This window comes from Stylophora pistillata, chromosome 10 (genome assembly GCF_964205215.1).
Source record: "Stylophora pistillata chromosome 10, jaStyPist1.2, whole genome shotgun sequence".
Lineage (NCBI taxonomy): Eukaryota > Metazoa > Cnidaria > Anthozoa > Scleractinia > Pocilloporidae > Stylophora > Stylophora pistillata.
The window spans coordinates 13,492,888-13,516,720 of record NC_142528.1 but is presented as its reverse complement, the minus strand read 5'-3'; the positions used below and the strand labels follow the sequence as shown (position 1 = coordinate 13,516,720).

At 38.2% G+C, this 23,833-nt stretch overlaps 1 protein-coding gene and 1 pseudogene across 3 annotated transcripts; both read left to right on the top strand.

Annotated features, from left to right (window-relative positions):
• Nucleotides 1-223: 223 nt before the first annotated feature.
• On the top strand, nucleotides 224-16,080 carry LOC111319307 (uncharacterized). 2 transcript variants are annotated; one of them, XM_088735735.1, is made up of 2 exons: nucleotides 224-505; nucleotides 9,601-16,080. In XM_088735735.1, exons 1-2 carry the CDS (start codon nucleotides 430-432, stop codon nucleotides 12,642-12,644), a joined length of 3,120 nt encoding a protein of 1,039 aa, XP_088591861.1. In that variant the 5' UTR covers nucleotides 224-429; the 3' UTR covers nucleotides 12,645-16,080. The 2 variants fall into 2 exon arrangements, with proteins under 2 accessions (XP_088591861.1, XP_022777840.2); XM_022922105.2 differs by lacking the exon at nucleotides 224-505 and adding an exon at nucleotides 5,212-5,618.
• A 167-nt stretch (nucleotides 16,081-16,247) lies between these two features.
• LOC148721890 (uncharacterized) lies at nucleotides 16,248-23,280 on the top strand (annotated as a pseudogene). Its single transcript, XR_015992400.1, has 5 exons — nucleotides 16,248-18,376; nucleotides 18,470-20,036; nucleotides 20,392-20,454; nucleotides 20,567-20,768; nucleotides 20,998-23,280. The product of XR_015992400.1 is annotated as an uncharacterized LOC148721890 (transcript).
• Nucleotides 23,281-23,833: the final 553 nt, after the last annotated feature.

Sequence of the window (23,833 nt, the reverse complement as noted above, 5' to 3'; positions counted from 1 at the left end):
AACGTTTCTATTGAAATTAAGTCACAAATAATTTATAGGAAAAATATCATTTTTGTTTGTAGATGATAAGTAACGAATGGAGACTTACAAGTTAAGCAAGAGTAGAAGGTTAAATCTAGTAAAAAAAAAAATAAAAAAAAAATAATCACGTCAAATCTGATACGTGAAGAACTGTGGGCTGGTGAAAATGACTCAATCCTTAGAAATTTAAGGAATTATTTACAACAAACAAAAGCTTTCAGGTAATTATTTTGACAGTCCCTGTAGTGTAAAGAGGCCTTGGGAACCTGCAGATCATCTCTGTAAGGTGCAGATATTTCACAACGTGAGCGCCATTCACGCAATCCCAAACCGCCATTTTGAAGAAAATCTTTGTGGAAACTTTCGTCTATAACAAGCCGAGAGCGTACACTGCTCATTTTTGTTGTAATGGCGACGGTAAAGATGAAAGGATCCTGTGCTACCCATGTGATGGCAATCGGTATTATTCTTTTCATGTTAAGAGGTGAGTTGGGATCGTGCACTTTATTTCATGGAGGAAAACATAAGGGCAAAACAGTGTTTCCAGCCGTTTTCTAAGTAGTAACTTCTACAATCTTCTTCAAAACTCTATATTTGAAGTTTCTCTGATCAGCATCTAATAGATGCCAATACAGTTGCGCATCAGGAAAACCTCATTAATTTGAAAATGCACAGCACCAGACATTTTATCGAAAGGGAAAAAGATGATTCTCTCGATGGTCGATTTCTAACTGCCCCCGAGACGACGAAAAATGTCAAATGTTCCTCACAAACGTACCACGAATAGAAAAATCTGAGAAATCAAAAACAAGAAAAAACCAGAGAGCTTCTGTAAGTGTTCCAGCCGGGGACCTTATCATTTCATCGCTGCTCAAATGCGTAACAAATTGAGCTGAACTGCTGAGGACTCTTTGGCAACCGAAACCATGTATTAGCTTAACTTATGTCTCTAAGATTTTTTTTTTCATAATTTTTTTTTGCTATTGATTAAAAAATGTTTGTACGATTAACGTCCCTTTCACCGGGTTGAGCAATCGCTGTTAGAATCTTCCCAAAGTTGTTTTTGCCAACTGCATGATTACCGCTGATAGTTTATGTGTCTCAAGACAATGGGGAGGTATGCAAATCGTGCCGATCTTTAAATCAATATTTGTTCGATAAACCTTTCTTCGTTTTGGTTGCTGAGGAAGGCGCTCCAACCACTTTGTCTATTGCTCGGTGTCTGCAGATTACCGATTATCCTTTCCTCAGGAAAAAAGTACCCAGCGAAGTGTTTTAATGAGTAAATTGTCCCTATTTTATTCAAAAAGTGCGAATGTTTGACCAAAGCGATGTCCAATCAAGGATGAATGAAAACAATGCAAACCGCGTCGGGTTGCTATTTTGGTCATAAGATCAATAAAGCTTTTTCTCTTTCTCTTTTTTATTTCCTTTTCATATAAATTGAAGTGTGGCCCTTTCTTTTTTAAATCTTATTGACGGACATAGTTGTAATGAACTATGTAACAAACATAACTATCAGATCCATCTCAATTCAGTTAATGAAATGTTACTGACTTTTAAAACTATCTGCCTGTCTGTAGCGAATCTTATAATCACTATATAAACAACACAAACGTCGCATGAGTTGAAATGTCAGTGTTCTTGTTTTTAAAAAGGTTTGTTATCTTGGCAATCAGAGAGATCCCTTACAAAAGACATATCGGTATATTAAAAACAATTTTAATCTCCTGAGGACGGTCCTCATTTGACGATTAAAAAAGGAAAGCATCTCCTTAGCAAATAGTTCCTTTAGGACCTCTATGTAAACCACTATTGTGATGGAGCTTCCTAATAAAAGATTGTTATTATTATTAATAGTTTCCGCAGAGGAATATACGTTTAAAAACTTCCTTTAATTCAAATCCTGAGACAACCAACCTAAGACTGCAGTTAATATAGTAACTATCCGGTTTTCGTCGAGTTCATGTAAAGAATAATGTGGTACGTAGCATAGTTTCTAGAAAAAATAAATTGTTTAAGAAAAAATTCGTTCAATGTAAGCTATTTTAGTACCGCAGCTATCTAAGAAGTTCTTGCTGTAAATATCTTTGCAGTTCTCGTGTCAAAATTTCTTATTTTTCCTCGGGCCGTTCATTAAAGTTATATGCTTTGTTTAGATATGTTTGATGTGCACCTCGTCAAAAGCATTGTTAAAACACGGGATATTCCAGTTTGAAAAGGTTTCAGTAATGGTCGATTGTTACCATACTGGAAAAAATAAATGACTCTATTAACTTTCTTTTCTAGAACGAAACCTTATCTCGAGGTTAAGGGATGTTTTAGAATAAAAGAAATAACCAAACAGATTGTTATGGCATTTCGGGGAAGATATCAGACAACCATCATTTTCTATTAATAAAACGCTATGAATGAATAACAATGATCTTAATTATCTTCGTCGTCGATAATAACGGCTGATATTCTATCTAAACCTAGGAGAACGTCAAAAAAGGTAACTGAAAATTGTCATGATTGAGAAAGTCGAACTCCAAAAAGGAAAAAACTAGCGAAAGAACACAAGTCTTTATTTTTTGTAAGACGTCATGAAATTCAAGGGGTAAGAAATATCGAAGGCTTACCATGCCGTATAATTGGAAGAAATTTGAGATATTTTGATAAAAATAGCAATTGAGGATTTCCATAGCGACATATCCATAAGTTCATGGCGCTTCACAATATTTTGTGTGGGACTTTGGCCAGACTGCAATTAGTAGTTTACAGTTTTTTAAGGAATGTTTTTCAGATGACCACAATTTTGGAATGTAAGCCAGACCACATATTGCGCAACGTCAAAATGACAGACCAAAAAGCTGTGCTGTTGTATGAAAATTAATATTATTACAGTGTGACTTTTTGATTCCCTAGTCGAACCATTAAACACGATGCTTGGGTGTATACTCTGCGCTCTTGATGGTTCGCTTATTACTTCTGTGTCGCAAAAGCATATGAATACGGCGTCCTTCTTAGGCTCTATATAGTTAAACGGTTCAGAGATTAACTCATCAGCCGAAAACCGCACAGACACGTCATATCATTAGGGACCTTAAGAAAACCACGACGGCGACGGCAACGAGGACGTGGGAAAACCAAAGATCTAGTTGGCAGAACAATAGCTCAGCACGTGCGTTTTAAAACTTTGTACATTGTTTTAGGCTTCCCATACAAAACAACGACGTGAAATCACCAAAATTTGCGTCGTCTGCGAACGGAATGTCCCTATTATCATAATGTCCCTATTATTATATGACCCGTCCGGCCCCGCGGGCGCAATCCCATAGAAAACCTTAGTGAAAGCTGACGTGTGCAGGGCCGGACGGATTGATGTGAGCCGGTCCGAAAAAAAGCAGTCCGACCCTACCCTCATGTCGCTTTGTTGCAAAAACTTAAGGAAAACAGAAATGAGAAAAAAGAATCCCGTTTTTCAAGGAATTGGGAGTTTCTTGTTCTTACTTGAAAAAATAAAGGAAATGTTTAAATTGCAGGATTTTTTTTTTGTTCGTGTGGCTATGAGTGCCCGTCTACCGAGTAGTATTTAAACTGAAATTTTCAACAGTAAGTGGTCATACGATAACAAGCTTATTGACTGCGTTTGGTTGGGCAGGACGGGAAAATGCTTGGCTTTCAGTCATGAGGCACGTACTTCAAGACCCCGAGTCAAGTAATTTCTCGTCCGGCACATCCACACAGTCAATAAGTACATTTATTATCCAACTGCACAATGTAGATTACAAATGACCCGCGAATTGAGTACAAATGTCACGCGATATTTGTACTCCAGAGAACCGTAAATAGATATCCGCGAAATTCGCTCACACTGAATTAACAACTTGGCGTGTTGAATAATGAATCTCTTATTAAACGTTTGTTTTTTAGTATCGCTAAGTATTTTTATTCGTTGTTTGTATTTTAACTCACCCTACGGGCTCGTCAAATGCGGCACAACTCGTAAAAATACTCACCGATACTACACAATAAAACGTTTAATAAGATATATATTTTCCACTATGACCCCATATTACCACATCAAGGCATCGGAAGGCGAAAAATTGTTTTCGACTTTTTCCCTCGCCTTATACGATTAATGTGATGTTCAATCAAGGCCGTAGGAAGTATTTCGAAAACTAGAAGCTAATATTAACATCTAATTGTCTAGTTAGTCCGAAAACGTCAGGATAGCTATTATTCTTTAAGTAAGTCTTTTAAACGGTCCAACTAAGGATTAATTTGGATAGTTTCAAAGTATCCGAAGTTAAAAAATTCCTTTGACAGCCAAATTGGACTCGGCCTATGGCCTCGTCCAATTTTGGCAGTCCTCAGAATTTTTTCACCCAATTATTTCCAAGTTGGACAACATGTAGTCCTATTACAAACACTAATACGAGAAAGCACTTTGCTTATCACTCGTAATTCTCGTTGCCTCGACGGAGCTCAGTTAATATAACGCAAGGCGCAAAATGTCTGCGGATATTATATGACTTATATGTTAAACCATGCACATAAAGAATTGTCAATCCTTCTGAGATTTTATTTTAGTTATAAGAACAGCTGAAGACTTATCTTTTCACAAATTGTCAGTTTGATAGGGTTTTTCGTCCTGTGGTCAAGCAAGGTTGAATTTCTAAGCTTTTGCGTGACACGACATTCCTCTTCTTTGATTTCTTTGATTCTTGACTTCATTTGTTGAATGGTTAAACGTTTTGATGATGGAAAGACTGTGAAAAACGGCAATAAGGTGAATATATACTACAATACCTCGATGGCTTCGCTTCGGTGGATTTACATAAGTTTCGAGGGCATGACGGGGAAAACCACCAACGAAGTCTGAAGATGATTTGATTTCCATCCATTTGTAATATAATTAGATAAGTAAAATTCAAACTAAAACAACGCATCCATCGTTTGACGGTTAGGAACACTATGGTTATCAATGTAAAAATTACCAAAAGTGTAACGCACAGAAAAAAATGTTTCATGCTTTGTTAACACAGAATGATGTTGGCAGCGTATTTGCTGCTATTCACTGTTATCTGTTACTGTTATCGCCCGTGACAAAGTAAGGAAATACGCTAGGTATGATAAAATGGAACAACATTCTTAACAAACCATTCTCAAATTTCTTTTCATGGAAGCATCCATCGAAGCCGGATGTAGTGCCATCTATATAAAACAAAACGTCGCTTTATGATTTCACCGGCAGCACTGGATAACAGATGTAGCAGGCCGTTCATCGCATAGTGCTTCTTCTTTACTTAATTTTTGTAATCAAAGTTTTCGGTTTACCCTCGAGTAGTATTTAAAGTTTTTTTCAGTTCATTACCTGAGTATTTTGGTGTAAAGGGCTTTGAAACATCTCAAGAGCAGAGCTGGCCACGTGCTGAACTAGCGTACTAATCGTCTCAAGGATTGTTTTTACAGCTTCGAGTTCAGTCAGTACAACGTCCGTGGTCGAAACGAATGTGTCGAGTCGTTGCATCGGCAGAAAAATATGGGAATGGCTTCAAGAAATGCTTATTTGGTCTTATTTTTTATCGGTGTAAGCTTCGGTTTCAATGCAGGTAAGATGGCTACTGTTTTTACTTCAACCTTATCCGATCCAAAAGTTTATTTCTTGTCGCTTTACATGTATTCTGCATCGCAAAATTTTTCGTTTGCTTGAATCTTCCTGTCAGTTTGATTTTATGTTGAGACGGTTGTTGGCCTTCTATATCTAGGAGGGTGACAGACTTTACTGATAGAAAATGTAGAGTATGAAGAATCGATAGAGAGGCCTCGCCTTGGCGATAAAGCTTTTTCAGTTAAGATTTCCACCGAACAGAATACGAACAGCAGAAAAATACGGACTGCTTTCTTCGAAAAAAAAAGAAACAGACGGAGAAACAAAGATCAGATGGCGAACTGGTAATTCTTATTTAAATTCTTCCACTCCAATAAGAAGTCCACAGAGATTCATCATTTTGAATATATGTGCATCTTTTCCAACGAGTTCGTAGTCCTTTTGGCAGAATAGCTCCTATGTAAAGCTACTAGTGTCCCCTGTTCTTGTGAAGACCTCCTACTCTCTAACTGCTTTTCAAGTAACGAAAGGTCCTTTATTTCGCGTGAAGGAGGCAAAATAGAAACGCTAGTGCATGTTGGTCATCGAATAAAAATGTTTTTTTTTCCATAATTTTAAAGCATGTAAATTGGCTACTCAAAAAAGAAAGGTCCAAAGCGTGGCGGACAAGTAAATTTGTGCGCGGGTGAGTTTTATACCTAAAACATCTCGTATTTAAAGTTTCCTTTCTTGGCGGCGTTAGTCATACGTCTAGAGAGTCACTTTGACTGTGAAATTTTATGCCAAAATACACATATTCTCGCCATTTCTCATTCATAAATTTATATAAAGCCGTTCGATTTGAGAACATGCACTTAGGATCGATGAATCAAAATATTTATGATGACAATCGCGAGTTGTGATCAAGTATGACCGCTTATCAGCCCAAATGCTTTGGTCCCAGAACAATTTCTTACGTGAACTAATTTTTCACACAAGGTGTGAAGCCCTGATGTCTGTGAAACCTATTACGGATAATAAGAACACGTTAAATCTCTCCCTGTTCTTGGATTCCATCCCTTCAAGAGGTTGACAATCTCTTTTAAAATATTTTGGCCGATCATTCCAACCGTGGGAGCCAACTTTCTTAGATTTGGACCGTAATTTTTATAGAGCAGATCACGTCCTAATTAGTAGTTAATTCTTTCTCAGTGGGAGAACATCCATAAAAGTCAGATTTGATTCCTCATGGAAAAAGGACGCTGATCTCCCTAGTTTTTCTTTATTATCCTTTTCCGCAGTGTCCCGCGCTCGAAACAAACAACATTCAATGTCCACTTTATCCATTTCGATTAAACATTTCTACCAATATTTTTGTCTTCATGTACTTAGCGCGCTAAATTTCACTTGTTTGGCATTTTCGAAAAGCAAGTGATACGTGGGAAGAATTTTGGCCAATTTTCCGCTTTTAGTTTTCCGAGAACCTCTCAGTATTTATAAACTTTGAATTCCCAGAAGATCGAAGGCGGAACCTCCGTGCCCTTTTATGGTTACGTGACGCACATGGGTCTACCATAGTATAGGTTATCAATGACAGTTGTCTTACAGTTCTCATGTGGACCTGTTAACAAACCATATTATTATGTCTCCTTGTTACTGACCTTGTCAGCTGTGAAATTTACACGAAACCAGTAATTTTTTGGTTATCATTCCGAAACTGACAAGCTTTGAAGGGCTTTTAGTAAGATTAAACAGTAAAATTCAAATAGATTTTATATCAATATATTTTTTAATATTGTAAGAAATATGCAACTTTTTTTAGAGACATGTTTCGGCATGCTTATGCCATTTTCAATCAATGAGTAACTGTATGTGAGTAATTATATAACAGACAATAGATGAATAAAATATTTACAGTGTGATGTAATACAAAAGCGGATACTTACGGTGGCCCAGAAGGCTCAACGCAAACAAATAATATACTGCAGGAAATAAAAAATATACTGCAGCAAATAAAAATATACTGCAGCAAATAAAAAAATTAGAACGCAAAGAAAAAAAGTACCGCAGCTAATAAAAAAATGCAACGCATACAAAAAATACTGCAGCAAGTAAAATATGCAACGCAAACAAAAAAAAAAAAAAAGAAAACGCAAACAAAAAAAAAGAAAACGCAAACAAAAAAAAAGAAAACGCAAACAAAAAAAGTTGGAAGGTAACGCCAAGGAAGACTGGGTAATAGTTCTTAGTTTCCCGCCAAAACAGCATGAACTGGACCTCGCTTTTGGCTATGGACAAAATTGATCTGCGTAGGATTATAGAAGATTATTTTCAACAAGGGTATGAAAATAGAGTTATTATCGATTTTTTTAAGTAGCAGCGTGGTACTGTCATAAGTTCGCTGCAAAACATGGTTTCGTAAAGGTGAACAAGCAAAGGATGGAACGAGTGTTGGCGGGAACTATTACCCGGTCTTCCTTGGCGTTTCGTTGCAATTTTTTTTGTTTGCGTTTTCTTTTCTTTTTTTGTTTGCGTTGCATATTTTATTTGCTGCAGTATTTTTTGCTTGCTTTGCATTTTTTTATTTGCTGCGGTAGTTTTTTTCTTTGCGTTTTGATTTTTTTATTTGCTGCAGTATATTTTTTATTTGTTTCGGTACTTTTTTTCTTTGCGTTTTGATTTTTTTTATTTGCTGCAGTATATTTTTTATTTGCTGCAGTATATTTTTTATTTGCTGCAGTATATTTTTTATTTGCTGCAGTATATTTTTTGTTTGCGTTGAGCCTTCTGGGCCACCGTAGGTACTAATTACAGCGTGACAACAAACATGAAATTAAAGGTGTGAACTAAAATGCTAGAAAAGTGTTATAATGCTGTAATTGTTTGTTAAGTTTAGGTTTGATCTTATTTATATAAAAAGCTTCTTTGAGCTTTAAATCAATTGAGTTGTTGGCAGAATCCAGAATACTAAAGCAAGAAAGGGAGTATTTGTTCTTACAAGGAGATGTGTTAAAATGCTTAAAATATGCGAGTTTTTATCGCTTTCCGTGTGCTCCCTTATCCTAGTAGAGAGGTGGCGACTAGTTTCGCCAATATAACGGGAATTACTTCCCGCACAAGAAAATTGATAAACTACCATGGATTTTAGTGCATCAGGAGTACGATCTTTAACACTGAACATGTTTTTAATTTGAAAGAAGTGAAAACCAGTTTGATATGTAGGTCCGATTTACAAAAGCGCTTAGTGAGTTGTCGGAGTTTAAGGTTCGCTATTTTAGAATAATAGCCGACGAAAGGGAGTTTAAAGTAACGTGTATTATTGTCATCAATGTTCCGGCTATTTTGAGACGAGGACCCGTCAAGATAACGCTTGAAAGTTCACTTGCGGACACCTCATAAAGTATTAGACCTCAAGCAGCAAAGTTGAAGAGAGTGTACTTAGTGGAGACTTTGATGATTCTGTTATTACACCTGGAGGCATAATCTTTGCATGGTCCCCATGGCATTAACGAAAAGAAACCCAAAACCCAAAAATGATGTTCGGGACAGTTTCTGCCCCTGAAACATATCAAAAAAAGTTCGTTTCTATGTCGCAGCAAATGGCTTTTCAGTCACTGTTCTGATAAACCAAAACTAATACAGAGCAGCACTTAAAAAGCATTTAAACTATGAAGTAAAACGCCGTGTTTTCGATTTTAAAAGGAATCAAGCATTGATACAAGTACATTAAATGAAGGTGAAATTAATGAGAACAAATGACATAAACCTGTTACAGCTGTACTTTATCCGCTGTAACGCTGATATTTTTGTAATCGTTGTTGTTTCTTAAGGAATGTACTTACCAGGGAATATATTGATATGAATTTTAAGTTTCTTTAAGAGATAAAAATTCGGATTTGGTCCAGATCAATTTATCATCGAAAGAAGACATTTAAAACTAAATACTGTCCACAATTTCTCCCTTAAAGATAATTTAAATGTTGTTTCTTTTACTTCACACACAGGGGCATTAGGGAACAGCACCAATGAGAGCTCCTTACTCAGTGCCAACTACACAGTATCAAGAATGGCAGCCACTAAATCCCAAGGAGCACAATTTGTGGTTGTTTCATCTACAATAATGGAGGAATCATCAGCATCAGTTTCCGTTACAAGGTGTGCTTCCTTATTATCTCGTACCGCAAAGCTGTCCAGTGTTTCAACTGTAAAACTAAAACAATCTACAAGTATGTGGAGTTTGAAGTCAAGTGTCGCACCCCATACCACAGCATCGCCAGCCTCATCACTGCCGAATACTTCAGCCACGATTCTGAGCGAGTCAAGAAGCACAGCAGGATTAAATTCATGTACTGTCCTCTCTTCCATTGCCTGCGCAACCCTGTCGCCATCCTTGTCATTATCGAGTATTTCAAGTTCATCATTGGAACTAACAACAAGTCCAGTCCCGCCGTCATCAAGTAATTCAAGTTCCATACTGCAAGAGACACAAAGTCCATCAAGTTCGGATTCGATTAGTGTGCCTTATTCCACATCTTCTCTAATTTCGCGGTCGTCGAGTATTTCAAGTTCCATAGTACAAGAGACACCGTCCACTGGATCTTCCTCTCTATGCAGTTTCATTTATTACAGTCTATGTTCGCCGTCTTCATCATCTCATACCGCAAAACTGTCCAGTGTTTCAACTATAACACTAAAACAATCTACAAGGATGTGGAGTTTGAAGTCAAGTGTCGCACCCCATACCACAGCATCGCCAGCCTCATCACTGCCGAATACTTCAGCCACGTTTCTGAGCGAGTCAAGAAGCACAGCAGGATTAAATTCATGTACTGTCCTCTCTTCCTTAGCCTGCGCAACCCTGTCGCCATCCTCGTCATTATCAAGTATTTCAAGTTCATCATTGGAACTAACAACAAGTCCAGCCCCGCCGTCATCAAGTAATTCAAGTTCCATACTGCAAGAGACACGAAGTCCATCAAGTTCGGATTCAAGTGGTGTGCCTTATTTCACATCTTCTCCAGCTTCGCCGTCATCGAGTATTTCAAGTTCCATAGTGCAAGTGACATCGTCCACTACATCCTCCTCTCTATGCAGTTTCAGTTATTACAGTCTATGTCCACCTTCCTCGTCATCTCGTACCGCGAAACTGTCAGCCACGATCATGGACATGTCAAGAAGCACACCAGGGTTAAATTCATGTACTGTCTTTTCTTCCTTAGCCTGTGTAGCCTCGTCGCCATCCTCGTCATTATCGAGTATTTCAAGTTCGTTACTGGAACTGACAAAAAGTGCAGCTAGCTCTGTCTCAAGTAGTGCGCCTTATTTCACGTCTTCCCCAACTTCGCCATCATCAAGTATTTCATGCTCCGCACTGCAGCTGACAACAAGTCTATTAACTTCTGATTCTGGAAGTCTGCCTTTTTCCGCATCCTCTCCAGCATCGACATTATCGAGGATCTCAAGTTCCATGCTGAAAATTACTAGAAGTCCTTTAACGTCAGATTCTATATCTCCCCCAACCTTGTCATCAGCGAGTACTCTAAGTTTCATACTGCGACAGACAACAAGTTCATCGAATTCTAACTCTAGTGGTGCGCCTTATTCCGCATCTTCCCCATCCTCGTTGTCATCGAGTATTTCAAGTACTACACTGCAACAAACAACGAGTCCTGCAAGTTCAGATTTAAGTAGTGCGCCTTACACCAAATCTTCTCCTACCTTGTCATCAAGTTCGATACTACAACAGACAAGAAATTCGTCAACCTCAACTTCTAGTACTGTGCCACATTCTACATCTTCCGCATCTTCGTCATCCCTGATTATTTCAAGTTCCTTGCTGCAACAGACAATGGGTCTATCAAGCTTAAATGTACGTAGTGTGCCTTATTCCACATCCCCCTTATCATCAAGCATTTCAAGTTCTACAGCGCTACAGACACGTTCTTCAGTTTTTAACTCCAGTGGTGTGCTTTACTCCACATCTTCTCCTACCTCGCTGTCACCTTCCATACTCCAACAAACAAGTTCATTAAGTTCTGGATCAAGTAGTGAACCTTCTCTAACCTCGTTATCATTCAGTAGTCCAACTTCTATACTTCGACAAACAACCAGTTCATTGAATTCAGACTCTAGTAGCCCTCATTCTACGTCTTCTAGTACTTCGTCCCCATCAAGTATTTCAAGTTCCATTCTGCAACAGACAATTAGTCCATCAAGTTCTGATTCACCTAGTGTGCTTTATTTTACATCTTCTCCAACCTCGACATCATCGACTATTTCAAGTTCCATACTGCAACAGACAAGCAGTTCATCGAGTTCAGATTCTAGCAGTGTACCTCGTTACTTACCCTCTCCAACCTCGTCAACATCTGTTATTTTAAGTTCCATACTGCAACATACAGAGAGTTCATTGATTTCTGATTCTAGTAGTTTCACACTTGAACAATCAAGAAGTTCGACCAAATCACAATCTAGTACTTCAACTATTTTTTCTTCTTCAGTACCCAGTCTTTTAACGACGACATCGCGATCAGGGAGCGCAGGTTATTCTTCATCTCTTGCAGTGCAACAATCAATCAACTTATCAGTTGTAAGGCCACCTTCAACGCGCTTTTTAGTACCAGCTGAATCTATAGCATCGTCAATAACTTCTGCAACAACGCAGCAAACAGTCACCTCGACTCCAGTTTTTTTGCAGACCTCTGCCTTTACTCCCAGTCTGACTCCCTTTTCAAGCCGGGTCCTTCCTACCTCATCGCCTTTCCCAAAGGAGTCTGAAAGTGCGTTTTCTGTCTTTTCGCTAACACCTTCATCTACAAAATTAACGTTCATCACTTCTTCCACAGTAATTATTCCGCCTACTACTCCAGATCCAGAAACAACAAAACGATTTACCGTGAGCTCCACAATCACAAACAAGAAGTACAAAGAAGAACTTGAAGACGAAGAAAGTAAGGGATTTAAAGATCTTGCGGACGAAATTAACACGTCAGTCACTAATGCACTTGAGAAAAAGATCGAATTTGCTAGCTCTAATGTGGTACGGTGACATTATGTGGTACCACATTATGCAGTACCACATTATGTGGTACCCACTTTATTTTTTCAAAGCCTGGCAACGCTATCCCACGCATAAATTGCTACCCAGCAGATAAATGTTGGGAAAACGTACTGCGCAATCCATCGGATAGAGATTTATCCCGTGGATAGCGTTATCCACCCTTTCAATAATCGAGGCCTGATTTGTTGTATAATATCCCTACTTCAGATCTGTGGTATAACTTCCATACATCAGATCTGTGGTATATCATCCATACGTTAGATCTGTGGTATGACATCTATACTTCAGATCTTTCGTATAACATCTATACTTCAGATCTGTGGTAAAACATCCATAATTCAGATCTCTGGTATAACATCCATTCTTCAGATCTCTGGTATATCATCTATACTTCAGATCTGTGGCATAACATCTATACTTCATATCTGTGGTGTAACATCTATACCTAAGATCTGTGGTGCAACATCTACGCCTCAGATCTGTGGTATATCATCTATACTTCAGATTTGTGGTATAACATCTACACTTCAGATCTGTGGTATAACATTTATTCTTCAGATCAGTGGTAAAACGTCTACACTTCATCTTTGGTATATCATCTACTCTTCAGATCTGTGGTTGTAACATCTTCACTTCAGATCTGTGGTATAACATCTACACCTCAAATCTTTGGTATAACATCTACACTTCAGATCTGTGGTATATCATCTATACTTCAGATTTGTGGTATAACCTCTACACTTCAGATCTGTGGCTTAACGTCTATACTTCAGATCTGTCAGTAGTACAACACCTACACTTCAGATCTTTGGTATATTAACCACACTTCAGATCTGTGATGTCACCTATTTTTTTCAGATCTGTCGTTTAACATCTAAGAACATTCAAAATCCGGCAAAGCCACACATCCTATTAGTTTGTTTAAAGGGCCATGCTCAACCAGCATGCTTTGCGCGCCGTTGTTATTATTATTATTGTCCGGCAACTCGATACTTTTTCCCCCCAAACCCACGATACGGCAAAGAGTAATGCAACGGCAGTAGCGTTTGTCACTATTTTTATGGCAAAAATAGAAAAGGGTTGTTATTGCCCAGAGCACAACCAAACTGCAACTTCGAGAGGGTATAGAACAGAACCAAAGACAAAATAAAAGGATTTTTAAGTGGGCAAACAGCAACTGAACATTTTATGGCGAGCTTTGCTCAAGAAAAAATTCTCTGCGGGCATCGTAAACTGATGCCGAGGTTTGGGGAAGAAGGTGTTGGGTGGATGTCATCACATTAATTACACCACAATGTAATTACATAAATTAGCGCCCACGAATCCACGAGAGATACGCGATTGCGGGCGAGTTAACGCGGGGTCATCTTTTGGCAATGAAAATCAAAATCATGAAATGAAATGAAGTTTGCTGTGCCCGTAATGGTCATGAAATACTGCGTTTTCTCTGTTTCTGCCTGTTTCCTTACTATGACATTTCTAATCACTTAGTCTTTCTAAGATCCTTCCTTTTTACAGAAGAGGCAATACCTGCGAGGCGCCGTATTCGAAAAAGCCCCTGTTTCGATTATTTATGTGTGATTCTTTCGCTTGGTTTGCCATAAAACAGTAACAAAAGATATCGCAATTTTCATGTGCCTACGACCTGAATAACAACCGTATCGAATTTCCGGTATTGCGTCACGTGGTGAATCGGTTCACGCTTTGCGATCATAGTACACGATGCTATTGTTTTTGTACAAAACCTGTGGCGATCGCACGACTTTGCCTCGTATCCTGGTTAAATTGTTACTAATACTTTAATATTAAACCTCGACGAGATTTTTAATGTCGAAAAGCATCGTGTTTTTTATTTCGAAACCATTCGAAATGAAGTCATAGAGGCAGTCGGATTTTCGACGTGCGGCTTTCCACCGGCTGATTTAACCACGCAGAGTCTTTGCAGGATTACAAGTGCCACACTTGACCCTTGCAAGCATTGGTATCTACTTTTGAAAGAGGTATGTGGCATTCCTTTGCGTAAATATTTGATACGCGATGTATTTAAGATATTTCCCGACGAAATCCAAAGTGTGGCGGCGCACGTTGTGTCCACGTTCGGTCTAATAGCTGGTCTATCTTCGTAATAAAACAATCCCCGACAAACTTATGAAATCTGCGGGATTTATGGCTATCGTAAATCTGGTGAACTCCACCACACTTGACTTTGAGCCCGAGGGCGCGAAAAATTTATCTTTTGGCGCCAAACTCAGTCACGACTCCGAAGAGCTCGCTTCCTTACTTACCGAAAGATCAGCTAGAGTAAATTCCCTTGGAGTGGAAATGAAGAAGCTTCAAACAAGAGGTTCCCATCTCGAATCGAGCATGGAGTCAAGTTTACAGACCCCTTTTCCCACCTCAATGCCCGTACCTTGTCGTGGTGAGGTGGCTTGAGTGTCTCAATGACCAATTGCAATACAATTCCTATAAGGAATGCAGCTTCAGTTGGTGCGCTGTATTTTCTGCAAGGTAGAGGCCGGACTAACACTGACTTTGTCATTGTAGTTATTGTTATGATTATTATTATTATCATTATTATTAATGATTATGTTATTGTTATCATTATTATCTTTACGATTGTGATCATCATTTTCAAAATGAAATAGGCTGCTCAATGAGGATGGCATGCTGAGGCAAGTAGATTTTCATTTAATTCCCCTCCCTCCCCCCAAGTAGAAATTCAAGTGTTTCTGATAGTTTTTCTCTTCAATAGATTGTTAGAATGCAGAAGATTTTCTAAGACACATTGTACAGAGGGCCTGTCTTAAATAGTTGTTTTCTGATTCAAAACCACCTGCCTGGTTCTGTTTCTCTTGGGTGGTTAGTCCACGGACTGTTGTTATCTTATGGCAGAACTAACAGGTGGATCTGTTTCTCTTGGGTAGTCAGTCCATTATGGGCTGTTGTTATCTGATGGCAGAACCACCAATCTGTTCTGTTTCTCTTGGGTAGTCAGTCTATGGACTGTTTTTATCTGATGGTAGAACCAGTTCCTATTTTTTCAGCTCTATGCTGTCAGTCTTTTATGGACAGTTATTTTTATCTGATGGCGGTTTTAGCTTGCTCTTTTTGTTTTGAAAAATGTGTTGCTTATGCTGTTTGTCACGTATCATCTGTTATTAGTCATAGGCACTTTGGTCAATCAGTGCTATCATTGTCCTTATTATTATTATTAATTCAGCTGCTACTCTTCTCTCTTTGACACAGGGCCCACTACAGACAGCACTAGCGTAATGAAGTCCCAAAACCTTTCACAATGAACCAACTCAAGAATTGCAGTTCTGAACAGTTTTTGGGTTTTCCTGTCTTTTATTGAGTTTTTTTTTGCCCCAGTTTCAGTCACTTGGATACTCATTCAGCTAGACTAACAATAACACCATTTTTTTCATAGATAAACACTGAAATAATCATAATAATAATATAAATGATAATAATAATGATTAGATTAATGGAAATAATCATAGGAATTATAACCATCAGGATAATGAACATTATTTTCATAACTATTGTAAATATTATTATTATTATTGTTATTATTATCATTATTATTGTTATCAATGTTATTATTATTATTTCCATCATGAATTATTAGAGATGCTTGGGAAAAAATGGTCTAGTTCCCTCGAACTCATTATTCTTTCAGTTAAGTGAATTAAGACTTTTGTGAACAGTTACTGCTTTTGTTCTGTCATTCCTGATGACCATAGAAATGGTGAAAGTTCACAGATATTATCCCTTTAAGAGTTTCTACAGGTGTTTCTAGGAGGCAGTGTGGCCGAGTGGTTAGAGTGTCGGACTTGTAATCCGCCGCTCCCGGGTTCGAGTCCCACCCTGACCACTGGATCTGTTTCACGGTAGCCCCGAGTTCAGATCCTTGGCCACGCTTGTAAATAGCCAACTGGTTTGCCTCCGGCCGGTTGGGGTTCTTAATGATGTTCTTAATGATGTTAAGTTCAATTTAGACCATTTGTTTCAGTTGTTTGCAAGGATCACAATGGAAACTACTGGTTCACAAGTAATTGTGTAATCCTATAAAAAGACTTTTTTTTTGTTTTTTGTTTTTGTTTTTGTTTTTTTTCCTCTGAATTTGGTTACAACAGAACGAAGGGCATCAGAGTATAGTGCGCCCAGCTAGACATGAATTGCATTAACATTACTGAGTCATTTTGCTGTATTCAGGGTTTAATCTTAGCCTTCTACAGACAAGTTTGTTCCTCTAAATGCAAAAAACATGTTACCGTTTTTTAAAACAAACTGATAAAAACTGCCAAGAAACAGCTACTAAATTTATGGAAATACGACTAACAAGTCTACTAGACTGTGTGCTACACATCATTGAAAATGTTTTAAAAACATGGTGGCTAAATCAAAGTATCACTTTAGGAACAGAAAATCGCAAGGTCAGTTTCCCATTTTTAGTGCCTGAGAAAAGATCAGGCCACCAAATTACTTCAAATTTTCTGGTTGCTCCTCCCTCTCAATTTCCAACAACCAAATTAATTTACTGGGTAGGAATCGTGCTTGATTTCCTGCCCCATGCTCTTTCCTTGGCCGCCTGTAAAGCTTGTTGAGAGTTTAACAACTGCTACTTGCAGCAACCTCCATATTCCCCCGACAGCGTTTCTTTAACTCTAATGGTACAGAACTTTAATGACTCAGACCAGAAATAGCTTCATTCACTTTATGATCCCTGTAATAAAAAACTTTGGATTTTCTCTCCATACAGGGGGCCGCAAATGCCTTTTTTCCCTCGCGCTGTTTACAAAAGTATTCGGCATGATATGCTTGCGAACAAAGCTTGGATGTATGTTTCAGATGTATGTATCCAGCATTGCTTGTAACTGACAGACCTTGCCCTTACTCTTGCCAGAGGCCGTACTATCTGTTGTCCATTAGGGACTTTAAGCAACTTGAGCGGGGATGGCGACGGGGACTCCAAAACCCGCATAAGACTGGGGAGAGAACGCCGTCGTGGCCGGAATTCCTAAACAGTTAAGCAGCCATTACAAAACGCCGCTCATTATGTCTTTGAAAGAAGTTCGAAATCAACTTTTGATTAGCCACAGTGATGGTTTGATAAACGATGAGGAACTTCTACCCCTGTACGATTTAAACAGGTCCGATAATGTCGATCTTCCGTATAATTCTTATCCTGGTTTTGACTTCGATGATTTAGAAGACGACGTGTGCCGTTCAGAGTTTCGTTTCTACAAGAACGACTTACCCTTTCTAGCTGAAGTATTGGGGATTCCTGAGGTAGTGGAATGCTATCAAAGAAGTATCTGTAGTGGATTGGAGGCTCTTTGCATTTTTCTAACGAGACATAGCTATCCTTGTCGATATTCAGACATGATAGCTCGCTTTGGGAAGCCTGTTCCAGTGTTGTACATGAGAAACAACTACATGATCGACTACATTTACCAGGCACACAGTCACAGAATTTTGCAGTGGAATGATAGCATCCTCAACCCTCATTCACTGGAAATATACAGTAACGCCATAACAGCTAAGGGATCCCCTTGGATAACTGTCTTGGCTTTATTGATGGGACAGTTAGACCAATAAGCAAGCCTGGCCAAAATCAGCGCATTGTCTACAACGGTCACAAAAGAGTTCACGGTGAAAATTCCAATCCGTGGCATTACCAAGTGGAATTATTGGAAATATGTATGGACCAATCGGTAAGGGAAATGGAATATAAAATTACCCTTCAGAAAAAGACCCAAAAATTTTTAATCTAAATGGTTTTAATTTGTCTTCTTTTTTTCATATAGGAGAGACGACACGACGCTGCCATGCCAGCAGACTCCAATCTTCTTCAAGATATGCAACGCTATGCTTTTTCACCTGGGCCAGCGGGTCGTCCACTTTGTGTTTATGGAGACCCCGCTTACCCATTGAGGGTGCACCTCCAGACCCCTTTTAGAAACATGATACTCACCCCACAGATGGTAAATTTTAATAAGGCTATGAACTCAGTGAGAGTCTCTGTAGAGTGGCTCTTTGGAGACATAGTTGAGTACTTCAAGTTTGTAGATTTCAAAAAGAACCTCAAGATTGGACTTTCTTCAATAGGAAAGATGTACATTGTTTGTGCCTTATTAAGAAATGCATTAACATGCTTATATGGCAACACAACCTCCGAGTTTTTTGAGCCGGATCCACCCACCTTGGAAGAATACTTTGCTTAATTTTAGGGAGGGAGGATAAGGATTTGCCACACATTAAAGAATAGTAATAATATTTAATACATTTAATACATTCTGCTGTGTAAGTTGATGGGATGGGAGGGGGAAGTTTAATATCCTTTCTCATGTTTGACCCCTAGGGTACTTTATAGTAAAGTTACAGAGAGCTGCAAGTAGGTACCATCATTATTACCTGTAAAATAACTACATATTTTCCAAGTACTTTTGGTTTGAATTTTAAAATGACCTCCCATCCCCCCTCTCCAAAAAAAGGCTAAAATCTTCTTGTTGTCACAAAAAAAGAACAAATATGCAACCAACACAAATATCAAAATCGAATATTTTAAACTTAATAAAAGGTTTGCTCCTCCCTATGCCTTTAACATTTCCATGTAAGCCATCTGCCTTGGAAGGGGGGCTTGTGACCCTGTACGTTTCATAAGCCACGCCCAATATCCAGATACAAAATTATTTTAAGTAATCCTCATCTATGAGTCATTACCAGGTCAAGAATAAAACTAATTGGCCATTTCAGATTTTGCAATAAATTTGCCATCTACAGATGCCATGAATCAGTTTGTACTTTTTTTAAGGGAGAAGGATCACCATAGAGATCACTGGTGTAATTATATACCAGCACTAACAACCCTAAAAGACTGGCACACCAGGGCATATTGCCATGGTCCTTCCAAATGCTTACTTTTTGAATATGTACTCTGTAATTATCTCGACCCAATAAAGAACAACAATTTTATCCTTCAACAAATATATATGAAATACATACATATGAACTGCGGTTATGAAACGTATATGTGCACGATCCTTCGCAGTAAAGCACTATTAGTGCTTTACTGCGAAGGATCGTGCACATATACGTTAAATTTTATCCTTGGTTCAATATTGTGTATCGTAACATGAAAATGAGTGTAAAACAAAGAAAAAGACAAATTGAAACAAGGATGAAATTGAACTACAACAAATACATAGTATATCAACTTAAACTAAACTTAACATGTTTTTATTCTGTTTACTGCTTCTTGGCAAGCTCTTGCAGCACAGCCACTAGTGCCTGGTTCTGTTGGTGTTGTTGCTGCGCCATTGTAATTTGCGTCTGGCTCAGCTGTTGAAGCTGCTGATGTTGCTGTTGCTGGAGGTTAGCAAACATTATTCGCTGCTGCTCCTGTTGATGGATCAGTTGCTGTGTCATTTCCTCTTGCCGCTTTCCTTTGGCACACTGTTTCTTTTTTTTAAGTTCTAGCTCTTCTTGCCTGATTTTGAATTCTTTATAGAATTTTTACATACAACTGAACTAGTCTCAGACTGAAATCAGTCACTAAAGGCCGAGTTTCAGACTCGTGAAGTTTTAGCACGTGCTCGCTTGAAGCGATAGCAATGGCGTAAACGTTACCGAAAAATCGCTGTGATTCATTCGACTTTAGTGCTGTGTTACACGGATATTTAAGCCTTTAGAACGAAAATATTGAGTGATAGTTTGGTTTGAATTTCAGGGAGGATAGTTTTGTATCATATGGCGACTGCTGGTAGCCAAGCTCTTTCGACTGAACGCAAAGGTGAGTTTCTGTAATTGGAGGTAGGCTTCTTGCTCACAACAAAAATGCCAGCATATTTGATTGCAGTCTCGTTGTTCAGGGCGAACTCGAATAATTTTTCTTATATTCACAGGTGTGGAGTCCAGAGATTTGAGCAAATTTCCTGGTATTTCTTTTGCAGAAGTTGAAAGTTTTGCTCAGAATGCGTCGGGATGCGAACATACCAGGAAAGTTTACAAGTTTTTCGCTGAACCTGGCTACCTTCCAAGAAAATTTCATAACATTGAAAATTAAAATTTGTCCAGAATTAACAACTCGAATATTGTTTTGTTTAGGTAAAGTATATAATTAATTTGGAGATATTTGCGGTTCTAAGTTAAACAATAGCCTGTTTTTTAAATTTTTGGTTGGGTTAACACTGTACATGCAACCAAGAAAGATGAATGCTAGTTAATTAAGCTTTCAGTAGATGACAGTTTAAAAAATATATTTTTATGTTTAGTTAACATTATTGCAGTGCTTTCTAGACAAAAGCATTACCAAGCTAAGTCTTGTTTTTTGCAGTTAAGTATTCTGCTAACCATGTCAAAGTAACATCAAAGTGCTACAGATCTATGAAAAAGAGTGAGCCACCACACATACTCAGTGTACAGATTGGCCTAGCAGACAAGAGCATTTGTGGAAAGTGTTCCTGTGTGGCAGGAGCTAGTGGATACTGTCATCATGTGGTTGGATTGTTCTTTTACATGTCGCACTGCAAACATCTTGGGCTAAAATCGCTGCCAGATGAACTTACTTGCACTAGCCTGACACAGATGTGGAGTGTTCCTCGACAGAGAAAGATTGCAAACAAGGCTATTCAAGATGTAATGGTTAAGAAGCTAGAAGCAGGGGCAGATTACACCAATGGAATGACTTTTTCTGTTATATCAATGAGACAACTTTCTTCTGTGAAAGAATTTATTATGATGCAGAATTTTTTCCGATTGCCAAAGATAATGTGGATGCCTTCTTTTCTGATTTTTACTTGAAATAATAGGAACCTTGAAATGTGCAAACTCCTAATAATTTCTGTTTCAAGTACATACTAGCTAGTATTATTATTACAACTACAACTTATTTGTACACAGAATGAACTTAAAAGAAATTAAATGAACAACAATAAGTTGGTTATGCATGTTCAAGCTTAAGTGTATTTTCCTCAAGACTTGAGGATTCTGCAGTAATCTATTGTATTGTATTGTAATCTTTATTTAGACACGATCAATTCATCAGCCTATAAAAATACATATCACATTCGCTAAGATATTTAAAATTAAAACTACATACTATAACACTAAAGCTGTTTTCCGTGAATGCCGTGCGTTAGACTTAAAAAATGTCATTGATCTTACGTTTAAATAACCCCAGAGACTCTGTGTTCCTTATATCGCGTGGTAAACTGTTCCATAATGTGGCGCCATTGTAGCTAAAGCTTTTTCTGTAATAATTAGTGCGCGGTAGTGGAACATTAAGCTTATTTTCAGAGTCCCTGAGGTCATAAGCAGAGTCACGCCACGTAAACTTTGAATATAGATACCTTGGAGCTAGCCCATGCAGACATCTAAACATCATGGTGGCTTTATGGATTTCCTGCTGGCGTGCAAGATTTTTCCACCCTAAAAACTCGAGTAGCTCAGTTGCATCAGCATCATAGTTAGAGAATGTCAACACACGGGCTGCTCTATTCTGCAATTTCTGCAGTTTGTCTTGTAGCGTTTTCCCACAGCTACCCCAAACAATGTCACAGTAATCAAAGTGAGGTTTTACTAAAGCTTGGTAGATGAGATGTAAGGTTGATGCTGGGATCAGGTGCCTAATTCGCTTTAGGGCCCCGATACCAGAGGCGATCTTTTTCGTTAGTTTTTCGATGTGACTATGCCAATCGAGTTTATCGTCTATTATTACACCAAGCGATTTTGTAGCTGAAACCTGGCTCACTTGAGTATTGTTCATTCTAATTGTTGGTGAAGCTGTGAGAGTATTCAGTCTCTGCCTCGACCCTATTAGCATGAATTCGGTTTTAGTCATGTTCAACGTGAGTTTGTTCGCTTGTAGCCAGTTGAAGACGTTTTCTAGGTCTTCATTTAGACAAAACTGAACGTTCTCAAGATTGCTTCCCGCATATGTGAGGTGCGTGTCATCGGCATACATTCTCGGTTTACAATTTGATAAGCAATTTGGAAGATCGTTGATATATAATAAGAACAATAATGGACCGAGAATGGTCCCTTGAGGGACGCCGCAAGTCAACGAGTAGCTACTGGATAGCGACCCGTTGACAGAGCATTTTTGTGTTCGGTTTTCCAAATATGACTGAAACCATCTGAAAGATTTTCCATGTATACCATAATAGTTTAGTTTCGATAGAAGGATCTGATGATCAACAGTGTCAAAAGCTTTTTTCAAATCTAGAAAAATGACTCCATTGATTTTCTCGTTATCAATATTATATGCCCAAGAATCTGTCGCTTCCAACAAAGCTGTTACAGTTGAATGATTAGCACGAAACCCTATTACTGTGTCAAGGTTTTGTAACACTTAGAACTCTGATTAAGATGTTTTCTTTTATTTCAGTTTCTCAATACAAAGAAACTGCATTAACACATACTATTGAAGACAGATATTCCCACTCTTAGAAGATTTTAATACCACTAATGTATTTAAGGGGGATGAGAAAAATTGAAGTCTTTGCATGGATTGAATAAAATTCACCAACTACAGATATAAATGTTTAATAATGAACTGTTGGGTCTTCAAGAAACATGTTTGCAGTTGTACAATGAAATAAAAATTCATCCTGGCAAATTTATTGTAACTATACTCCCTTAAAAGTATTGGTCAATCTCTAATGTTATTTACAATGAACCAATAATTGTTTCTTGTTGCATGACCTTTTATTGCCTAAGGCATAGCCTGGATTTGTCACAGTATTGAGCAATATTGATTGTACACTATCTAATACCTTTTACAGAATTGTGGTTGTAGGCTTTCCACAATGTTTACCATAAAGTAAAGTGGGCTAACTATGTTTTTCTCATGTATTATCTATCCTTATGCTGATGACATTATCAGTGGTCCCTGGAAGTTCACTAATAAGCAAAGTACTGTGTAAATTTGTTTAATTGTACCCATTAAGTTGAGAGGGATATGTGAATCAAAAATGTGGAACTCTTTAATTCTCCGTATTGCCCTCTCAACGTGGATTCGCAGTTTGGCAATTTCCTTTGTCTCTTGGACTTGTTGAGCACCAAATTGGCCACTGCAATGAAGAAATGGAGGCAAGTTTAAACTTATCCTTTTTCCCTTAGCATATCACCTGTGTCAAAGCCCTTGTCAGCCATCACAGTGTCTCCAGGTT

Excerpts from the sequence above, each read along its gene's own strand:
- LOC111319307 (XM_088735735.1), top strand. The coding sequence starts at position 430 with ATGGCGACGGTAAAGATGAAAGGATCCTGTGCTACCCATGTGATGGCA. Across the intron at positions 506-9,600 it reads TATTCTTTTCATGTTAAGAG|GGGCATTAGGGAACAGCACC; the intron begins GTGAGTTGGGAT and ends CTTCACACACAG.